At 37.5% G+C, this 11,295-nt stretch overlaps 1 protein-coding gene across 2 annotated transcripts in view; it reads left to right on the forward strand.

Annotated features, from left to right (window-relative positions):
• QSOX2 (quiescin sulfhydryl oxidase 2) overlaps window positions 1–9,940 on the forward strand; it is a 37,157-nt gene extending 27,217 nt beyond the window's left edge. For both annotated transcript variants that reach the window (XM_044992148.1, XM_044992149.1), the window contains exons 10-12: window positions 1,165–1,315; window positions 5,668–5,856; window positions 8,036–9,940. In XM_044992148.1, the coding sequence (XP_044848083.1) occupies window positions 1,165–1,315; window positions 5,668–5,856; window positions 8,036–8,586 (891 nt within the window). In that variant the 3' untranslated portion in view covers window positions 8,587–9,940. The remainder of the gene's footprint in view (window positions 1–1,164; window positions 1,316–5,667; window positions 5,857–8,035) is intronic.
• Window positions 9,941–11,295: the final 1,355 nt, after the last annotated feature.

An 11,295-nucleotide genomic window follows, 5' to 3' on the forward strand; every position in this document is an offset into this window, starting at 1 on the left:
AGGTGTTGAGGAGAATTAAAAAAAAATTCTTTGTCTAGTGTTTTTGTAAAGTATCTTACAAATTAGGATGACTAATATTTTCCATCACACTAATAACAGTACATTAGAATAGCCCAGACTACTTAAATTCTAAGTTCCTTTAAGCATGAATTTAATAGCTTCAACTTAATACACTGTCACAAATGGATCATCTTTTTTTTAAGTTAGGATCTATTGTCATTAACAGTAATGTTAACTAATACATTTGGAGGCTGGTCCTGGAATGTGCTGAGTGTCTGTGGAGCACTGGGTACCCTCAGTTCCCTTTCACTTCAGGGGAATTGAGAACTTCATCTTACAGGTTTGGGCCATTCTGATCTGAACTGAGCATTTCATTAAACTGCCTTTTTTTTTTCTCTTTTTTTTGAAAGGTGCTAGCTGGGAAAATACATTAACGAAGGTTATGTCAGTGTAGACAGTGGTGTGCGGAGTACAGGCACTGCGTGTGTAGCTGTGCACCACAGTGAAAGGCAGGCTGTGTCCACACTTGTCACTGCAGTGTGTAGCTGCATGCCATGGGGAGCAGCCAAAGCCTTTCCCTGCCCCACCCCTTCCCCCCGGCTGGAGCCTTTCACTGTGGTGGGGAAATGCTCCAGAAGCAGGAAACTACACTACTGAAAATTGCAGCGTAGACATGGGGGGAATGGAGAGAGCGAACTAAGGCATGGAACCTGGGGGTTCAGGCATTAAGAACATTTATTCTACTCACCTAAGCTGTGTTCATCATCAACACTGCTGTTGATACCTGTGCTAGCTTTTCAGGCAGTGTCTGTACTCCACACACCACTGTCAGTGTAGACATACCTTCTATTTAACCAGAAGATAATACTCAACTAAAAGAATGTCCAAACATCAACCTGTAATATCAGCATTGTACATGTTTGGCTGTATAGGCTTGCTTGTCTAAGGCCTTTTTCTACTAGTCACACGTGCATAAAGGTCTGTTTCTTTTAACTGACTTATTGAAATTACCAGGTAAACACAACAAGAAGAGGTGCACACATACCAGAACTATCTTGTACGTTCAGGAGCAATTAACAGACGTGATAAGTTCAGTAGGAAAGTGTCATTTTTAAGTAATCTGGTCTCAGACTGGACACATTTTAAAGAATATTTTCTTTTCAGATTTCTGGAATATTCCTCACTAACCACATTCAGTGGGTTGGCTGTCAGGGGAGCAGACCGGAGCTAAGAGGTTATACCTGTTCCCTCTGGAAGCTGTTCCACACCTTAACTGTTCAAGCTGCAGTTCGACCAAAAGCCTTGATCAACACAGGTAAGCAGCAGTTATGCAGAAGAACAAAAGGAGGGGAGATCTTGATGTGGCAATCTAGCTGTGCATAAATTAGCATAACAGATACTGGATTTGAATAAATCTCTGCTCAGAGATCACACACACAGGCTTTAATAAAAGATGCAATCCAGCTCCATGGAGGACATTGACATCCAAGGCTCAGTTTTTCAGTTCTAGACCAGTAGGGGTCAGGGCATATCTGCTGCAACCCTTCTGGTTGACTCAAGAACTGTGTTGATGGGCTCTGAAAGGAGCAATGGCCATCTCTTCTCCCCTGAAGGATTGGTTAAGTAAGGTATATGGCCTTGAAGATGGAGAAAAATGAAACACTGATGAGTGAGAATGTCTTTGAAACACTGAACTGATGTTTTTCCCAATGGAGTGTGTGGGGAGAGGGGGTATGCAAATCTGTTTGTTAGGATACATCATATTCTAAATCATAGGACTGAATAATTATTTCAATTGCATTTTCATATTGTAGGTCAACCATGAAAGTTTGTGCCCAAAGTTTGTGATATTTCTTCTTTAATAGCAGACCCGCCAAATAATTGCTTGTCTTTTAAAACCACAGGGGGTATGAAATCTTGGTATCGATTCATATTTAAGAAGCTCGTATACATTGTTGGTCAGATGTACATTTTATTTCCATCATGGTTAGAAGACTGAATTATTGATGCTAAAACAAAATGGTTTAGAAAATTTCATATTTGACAGGAGGACAGTATTTTATTCTTGCTCTGTTGTATTTTTAAAATATTTGCGCTGATTATAATGTCAAAGCAATGTAATGGAAGAGTTCTAGAAATGTTATAGCAAATGGATAAATTATGGAATACCTTTCAAATCATCTTTTCAGGAATAGGGCAAGAATAATCTGAGGTTGGAAACTACCCAATTAAAATTGAGGCAATCATTTTCCCTTAATTATGGCCCCAAATGCTCTGTATGCTAAAAATCCACTTTGGTTTCCATCAGTTAGGACGGACTATTTAGTGATAGAGAATATGGAGGTTTGTACCTTTTTTGCTGATATACCTGTTTGAGAGAGACTTTGTAAAACAAATGGACAATTAGTTTAGGCAATTAGTTTAGCCGGTATAATTTACACCTCCCAGTGCTCTTTGTTCACTCATTCCACTTGCCACAAAAATGCTGTAGTTTAGCAGTATGATTTTTCTTTTTTGTTCTCCATAATTTAACCATGCAAAATTGCATCTTAAATTGCTTCTATATTGCAAGTGTGTTTTCAAAGAAGGCAGAAATTTAAAGTATACTCGAGAACCTGAAAAATCTTCAGTACACTTAACTATCAATTTAAAACGGGGCAGATATTTGATGATCACTTCTTATGGTGAAAGAATTGGGTCAGTCTGAGACTGTCGGATTATGTCTTGGGAGGTTTTCCTCTCCTTATTGCTTGTTTAAATCCCATCTACTAAAAAGCATGATGCACTCCCTAATCCTTCCCACCACAGGTAGGGTTTTATGATTCTTGTCCACTTTAAAGATTAGGGTTACCCTGAATTGCAGTAGTTTGGGAGGAAAGAGAAAAGAAGGATTACATGATGATACATGGCAGATGTTAATAGAAGATCCATCTCTGGGCTGATAAAAGAAAAACAAACAAAATGAGCCATTTTGCGTTTGGATTTTTTATAAGCAACGGTATTTTCTTGGTAATTCTAGTTTCTTGTAGAGTCTGTTAGCTAAGGTGAATTTGCTCTCGTTTTCCTAACATATCGTTTCCTTCAATATATATTTGCAGACACATTGTTAAAATGTGGGACTGTGTGGTCTGATCCTGCAACAGGATCGGTGTAAAGGAATCTAGTGGAATCTTAGTGCTTAAAATCATTGCAAGAATTCAGTCCTGCAAATCCTTAGTTATATGAGCTGCCGTGTTGAGATGATGGGGCTATTCTCATGAGTAAATATTACACGTGTAAGGTTTTCCAGGATGAGGTCCTATATTTGCTTTATTGATAACATCCATATTTTCTCAAGAATCTGTAAATCAATAAAATCACAAGAAACCGTCAAAAGATGAACATTGTGACACTTGAGATTTCAAGGATTTAGAATTTTAAGAGTTAATGCATATGGTTAAATCTGCATGTGATTCTTTGCTCCTATGTAAAGGGGCTGAGTTTGCCAGTAACCTGAAGAATAGCATAAACTGCGTTTGTTTAAAAAAATTAAAAGATCAATCTTTAAAATACTGTTGCTTAGTAATAGTTTTGTCTTGCCTGAAATTCATGTTGGCTTTCTAAAATTTATTTTTCAGCAGTTCTTTTAATACTCACATTTAATCTGCTTTAATCTCAGTTGTTTTTTTTATTTATACATGTCTGTTCAATCACAGATATTGAATGTCTGAGTAGAGATTGTTCACCATTTATTACTTCTCTTTGGTTTCAAATAATTTCTTTTTATCTTTGAGCTTTCATGTTTACAGCATAATGCTGCTGTTTTGTTGCTTACATGTGTTTTATGAATAGATCCTTGTGCATGTGTTTCTGGAGTACGTGAACAGTTAATATTTTTAATAGCTTGTGCTAACAATTTTTCCAATGAAAAGTGCAGGAGGTTGTAGATGCACTACAGAACTGTTTTGAAATTAAAGTACTTCAAATATAATTATATTTAACATTAGTAAATGTAAATAAAATTTTGTATATGCCTTTAGAAATATATATTCAATTAAATGCTGTAATCAATTATGGTAGAACCTTACTGTATCTCATTCCATTGTAGATTGTTGAATTTTTGTTCAGCTACAGTAGTTGCTAATTCAGTCAATCAATTCAATCCAGGATGCTACTTCACAAAATGTACTACATTTGGCAAAGGTTTTTACGTTAATTATTTGTGATAATTCATAGTATACTAGTAAATATACTACAGTATGTTTTACAAGACAAGTTAAGTACTGGTCAGACATCTCTACGCTACTCTACAATTAAATCTTTGAGAAGTACTGTAAGACCACTCTGTTTACTGACTACGGGCCCATGGAATTTGAATAAGGACTACTTGTAAACACTGTATGCAGTCATAACGACAGGATAAGGCTCTTCGTTTGCAGAGGGCTTTGCAGTTTTTCTGCACTACATAATCACTCATGTATCTTCAGCATGAGCATGTAAACACTATGAACCAATAGTCATGATTCTACCAGAAAATCATTCCAAAATTCTTATTTTTATAAGTGTTACTTAAATAAAGTCACTGTATTAAATATACATATATGTATGCCTTTGTGTTTATGTAAATGTAGTGAGAATGCAATATTTGTGTTCCTCAACTTACAGAAAATATTAATGAAAGGTGAGAGGCGGATTGTGGCTACAGAGACATCTTTACCTGTTTGAGGGGTTTTGCTGTTTGTTTGGTTTTTTTTAAATAAGGTCACCCAACATTATAGTATCTGAGCTCAAATTTAATATTGAATTGACATTATGTGTTCATTCAGTCATTGAAAGAGGTCTTGGAGTGAGTATACTCTTTTTTTGTAAAAATCACTTGCTATATAAAGAAACTACACTTGGCTTCACAATGCCAAATCTTACACTGTGACTTGAGCTTCTGAGAAAAGTGTTTTACCATCTGTGCTGCACATAGATCTTGTAACTGACTTTCTTCTCTGTATTGGCAAAGTATCTTTGGAAAGGGGAAATAAGTGAACACCATTGATTAGCTTTTGATACATACACCTCTACCCCGATATAATGCGACCTGATATAACACGAATTTGGATATAACGCGGTAAAGCAGTGCTCCGGGGGGGCGGGGCGGGGCAGGGCTGCGCACCCCGGTGGATCAAAGCAAGTTCGATATAACGCGGTAAGATTTTTTTGGCTCCCGAGGACAGCATTATATCGAGGTAGAGGTGTGTATATATAATGTTATCCTTCCTGCATTCAGTTCACCTTTGTAGAGTCAGATATCTTTAATACTCTGTGTCTGTCTAGTATTTGTTTACAACAAGGTTTTATTTGTATAAATAGCTAGTTTTATTAGGCAGTAGAACTATTTATGCAAAACTGTTCACTGTCCACCTCAGTTGTGATTCCCTGAGGTGCAGTTGTTGTGTGAGCTCACTTGGACGATGGATATCCACATAAAGGAACATCTGTAAAATAAAAGCAACATTCTAAATTTGAAATGCCAGCAACATTGTGTGGAACCAACAGGGGGCAACAGTTCCTTCTCTTCCCGCCCCCCATGATTCATTTTTATTTTGGTGTGCTATGTATCTTGCTTGTGCAGGTGAAAAAATGTTGGAAGCTGTGTTTGTTCAGGTGCTGCTAACAGGGACCCATTGCTCTTTCCAGGTTTTGAGGATAATCCCCAAGTGGTCCTACAGATCATGCGGAGGTATATTCAGCACTTTTTGGGGTGCAAGGCTTGTGCACAGCATTTTGAAGAGATGGCTAAAGAATCCATGGATTCCGTGAAAACCCTAGACAAGGCTGTTCTCTGGCTGTGGGAGAAGCACAATGTAGTGAATGACAGGCTTGCAGGTATGGGAGATCTGGCATGTACCAAAACTAGCTTTGGTCTGGTGGCTATGATGATAGTACTGTTACACAATGTAATTTGAACAAATAGTGGTCTGACTTCTGGGGGTGTTCAAAAGTTACTAGAACTGATCACAGGGCACATTTCCAATTCCAACAGAAATAACTGCAGCGTGAGTAAAACTTCCATTTAAGGCACACCGCTCTTCAGGTCACAATGGTTCAGGGTACAATAATGTGTGTGGTGGAAGCTCCATTGTTCTCAAGAGCATCAGTTTTTCTGAAGTTCCACCTGCTGCGTGATGAGATGTCCTTCCAGCGTGCGTTTCAAAGCCTGCTTGAAACTGAGCAATGCAGCTTAGCTACTTACTAATCTGTCAACGAGAATAATTACAATTCTTTCCAGAATGTTTTAGATCACCATTAAAACCTGTTTTCATTTTGTTCTAGCTGGGAATACAAAAATCACTAGAGAAATGTAATTGAGAAGATGATCATAATTGAACAGGATTCAGTTCCTTGGTGTAGAATGGCTTAAACTATTCATAAATCAATAACTGAATAAACTAATATTATTCTTCAATCAAGATTTGTTTCCCTATAGAGCTTTTGTTATAACAATTGGACTAAAACACCATGAAACTATTAGGTTGTATTTAATCCATTGTGTTGCACTGGTGTCCTATAACTAAAAGCACTAAAGAAAATTGGTTTCTATTTGCACTTGGTACCTGTCTGCTGTTATGGATTAGTGTATGTAACATTACTTACAATTCAAATGTACAACATTGTGTTTATTTTCTGGGTAAGTTGCATTCCCAAGATATGTGATGTTTTTAAATATTGTTTTGAATACAAACATTTTGTCTTGTGCCTCCAAGCAGGAGAAGCACGCAACATATTAGATACAATTTCCCTGTAATGCATGTTACCAACGTATGAGGGGGTAAAGGGAAAAATTGGAGTCTTTTTCTTTACAATAGATTGCTAAGTATTGTCAAGATAGAATATAATAGTTGAGAAAAAAATATTTTCTCCTTGGAGAGTTCACTAAGATGCTGCTTTGAGTGATGCAACAGTTGGTCAAAGTCCCTTGTAGTACAAATTTTGAACATGCATTGCAAAGAATGCCAAATGATATGTGCTAAATTTGTTAAAATCTGTTTTCTCTTTCGGACTGTAATTTAGGATTCATCTATAGTTTGTGGTGGGTTGTAGGAACTTTACAACGGGTAGGGCTCTCTCTAAAAGCCACTTAGTGAATTCTACTAATAGTTATTTCCTGTTGTGTATTAGCATAGTTTTGTGAAATTTTTGAACAATAAATGTATTATCAAAATCAGAGGTGCTTGTATAGACACTGTAGCCATGTTAGTTTTTTCAACCAGATAAGGATTTTTGTTTTAAAAATACCTAACTGAAGTTCAAGGAGTTTATTCTAGAGCAGACAAAGTCCAATACTAGCTATGGAAGACAGCTACCACCAATTAAGACAGAATGATGGCTGCTGCTATGAGAAATTGAAACACTAAAATTGAATCGAGTCCAAGAGAAACGCTTATACATTTAAAATGTTTGTTTGCTTGTTAACTTTTAAATGTATAAAAACCATTATCAAAGTACTGAAAATGGTTTGCTATAGTAGTAAAACAGACTTCTGAAATAAGCAAGGTAAGGATGGAATTGTTGCCAGTATCTATAGAAATTTGAAAATATATTTACAAGACTTTGAATAGCCTTGAAGCATCTTGCCAAAAACTAGGCTTCAGGACTACATAGTACTGTGCACAGAAGAGCAGTTCATTTTGAGCCATAACTTAAATTAACTCCTGGAAATGCATTTGATTGAGTGTTTTTTTATCATCGCTAAAACTGTAGCATTTGTGAACTGCTCTCCTGTTACAGAGAGACTGTCATAATTTAATGTTTGTGTCCTCCAAGAAAAAAGCAGTAACTGAGAATATGAAAATTAACATTTCAGCAAGGAAGGCTTTGGATTCGTTTCAAAATTCATTCTTGATCATTCTTAGATTAGTATAAACATGTTGACTGTAGCTTTTTAAGTGTGGCTTTTATTGTTCCCTTAAACTAAGCTTACTACTTGCATTAAACGGAAAATAGTCTCCTCAGTTTCAGATGAGCAGATGGACAGTATTTGTATTTTCTCTTTTTCCTTACTTAGGTGATCCGAGTGAAGATCCAAAATTTCCTAAAGTTCAGTGGCCAACTCCAGATCTCTGTCCTGAGTGCCATGATGAAATTAAAGGATTACACAGCTGGAATGAGGCCCAAGTGCTACAATTCTTGAAGCATCACTATCACAATGAAAATATTCTATATAAATACATGGAAGGCCAGGTTAACGCTAATGAAATAGAAGTTGGGGATGTGAGAGAGAGAAAAGACAAAAATTTACCCAAGAAAACAAATGGAAACAAAGACGACAAGATCCTGGATCAACAAAATATGTTGGATTCAAAATCTAAGGTCTTAGATAAATTAATAGCAAATAACGGACCTGTCAGAGATAGAGGTAAAAATGCAATCGAATCAGTTATCCATAAAGAGACCAAGCCGTCTGTGTCTTTCTTAGGGATTGGATTTTCTAACATAGACATGAGTCTGTGTGTTGTACTTTATGTAGCATCATCCTTATTTTTAATGGTAATGTACTTTTTTTTCCGAATGAGGTCCAAACGGTGGAAGGTGAGGTATTATCGTCCGGGTGTGTAGAACTTACCAGAAATGACATTTTCATTGTAAGTGGCTGATCAGTACCAGACGCAGCTTTAATATTTATGATCAGGGATTTTATACACAGTATTGTTTCAAAACCCTCCTCCCCCGCTCCCAACTCATTTCACCAGTGTTCTCACTTTGTGCTGTAGAGCGTGCTCTAGGAATCCCAGGTCCATAGCACTGACTTAAAGTGTTTACTAAAGGAGAAAGATTGAACTTTTCCATTAACATATCATTACGTACTGTTTGCATCCTTTACTGGGCTCTAATGTGAGGAATTGCACTATGTAATTAGTTACTCCAGGTTTTGGAAAGAAACTGAATACTAGTGTGTGTGTTCTGACACAGCCGTTTAATTTTATCCTGAGTTGACTAAATAATCTATCTGTCCACCCGCTGCTCATTGTGTGAGATCTTGTTGCCTTTGGAGAAGCAAGAATTTTGATTTTTCTTCAGAGCAAGAAAAAGTGTATTTGAATAAACTTTACAAGTGTATTATGTTTTTTAAAAAATGAATGTTTTTCTCCATTACATTTTTGCAGTTGGAAGCCATAAGTGTCCAAATACAATTCCTCCCTCTCCCCTTAGTTCCAACCAAGGGAATTTGCACTTCCAGGAGGCTCAGCAGTTGGGGATATTTGGATGATTTGAATAGTGTACAAGATGCCTGATTCTGATCTTGCGTACGGCAATGTCCGTTCAAAAGGAACCCTGTTGACTTCAGTGGAGTTACACCATTGTAAGTGAGAGCAGACCCAGGCCCAATCTTTTTGCCTGCCCCTCTATTCCAAGTTTAAGCAGAGCATTGAATAACCCACTCTTTATTTGCTAATTTGTAAGTAGGGAAGTAACTGAGGAATAGTTAGGGGAAATACCGTACTGTTGAATTACACTATTGGAAGCCACGTCTCATGAACTCTAGTACAGTGAAACTCTGTGCCCGGTCAAATAGACTGAAAGTCCTGAGTGGTTTTGGTGGCCAATACAAATTTCAGTTCTGGTTACAGTGAATTTCTTACAACATTGTGACACATACAAAAAAAACTTCAGTATAAAGAGTTCCACAATGTAAGCAGGTAATTTAGAACTCTCCCATCCTGAGCCTGCGAGGTGGTGAGGAATATGAGTGATTCAAGACAGTCTCCTTCTGCTAGTGCATTCCACTATTTGGATTAAAAACAACGGAATAAGAATGGCCATACAGGTCAGTCTCATGGTCCTTCTACTCCTGTGTCCTGTCTTCTGACAGTGACCGGTACCAGATGCTTCAGAAGGAATGAACAGAACAGGGCAATTATCAAGTGATCATCCAGTCCCAGCTTCTGGCAGTCAAAGGTTTAGGGACACCCAGAGCATGAGTTGCGTCCTTTACTATCTTGGCTAATAACCATTGATGGACCGATCCTCCAGGAACTTATCTACTACTTTTTTTAACCCAGTTATATTTTTGCCTTCACAACATCCCCTGGCAACGAGTTGCACAGGTTGACTGCATTATGTGAAGAAATACGTCCTTATGTTTGTTTTTACACCTGCTGCTTATTCATTTCATTGGAGTGACATTTTAGTTGCAACTGTGCTCATCACTTTTACTCCAATATGGGGTGTGGCAGCTTTTTGGAACATAGAAATTGCCATTCCAGATCAGACTACTGGTCTATCTGTCGAGTATCCTGCCTCTGACTGTGGCTGATGCCAAATGCTTCAGAGGAAGGCATAAGAAGCCATGAAATGAACAATTACAGAATTACCAGCCCGAAGTACAAGTTTCCAGATTTCAGCTGTCAGTCGATGGTTTATGGCGTGGAGCATGAGGTTTACAATCCTATCTAATGTAACTCGGTGTTCTTCTGATCCATATAAATGTCTAATCTTTTTTTAAACCTGTCACGCTGTAACCTCAATGTTTTCCTTTGGCATTGAGTTCTGCAGATCAATTATGTTGTGTAAAAAGGTATTTCCTTATATCAGTGTTAAAGTTAACTCTCAGTTTCACTGAATGTCCCCTTGCTCTTGTATTATGAGAGGGGGAATAAACAGCTCCAGGCAAATTCAATCATTTAGTCCTTCATTTTATTAATTATTCTGTGTACTTCTGTAATGTCCTCTTCTTATTTCCACTGCAAGCCGTATTATAAAGTTAAAACTTAGCAGTAAAAATTAGCTAAAACTTAGCACATACGTCTCAACAAGGACATTTTTTTTAATTAACAAAGGGAAATTATAGGGATTTGTGGGTCAAACTGCAGCTTTGTGTAACTTTAAAAGAAGGCAAATGATTATTCAAAGAAAGCCAGTGCAAAGGTACTAGCAGTGACTATTGCATATTTACAATAACCACTTCAAGAAATTTAATCTGCATACATTTGTATGTGTCTAAAAATGCCTAAATCTGCATTCACACGACAAGCGCTGTGAAGAAACCATTTAACTCATGTTTTCTTATGCTGCCTTAGGGCTAAAGTTTGTTTATGTGCAACACCTGAATAAATGGGCTTTGCATGAGTGACAAACCCCACCTGTATACCTGGAGCTAGAGGGTGAACACCCATGCAGGAGTTCTGCATTCTGTCCACTGCCTGGGCCCCTTGGCAGTGTGCTGAGGTAGCAGAGTCTGCCGTAGGGTGACCGTTTTATGCTTGGGGTATCTGTAAAGTTGTAAGAATTTCTGCCAAAATGGATGGGAAGAAGCAGCCAAGAACG

Source organism: Mauremys mutica, chromosome 18 (genome assembly GCF_020497125.1).
Source record: "Mauremys mutica isolate MM-2020 ecotype Southern chromosome 18, ASM2049712v1, whole genome shotgun sequence".
In the NCBI taxonomy this organism is placed as follows: Eukaryota; Metazoa; Chordata; order Testudines; family Geoemydidae; genus Mauremys; species Mauremys mutica.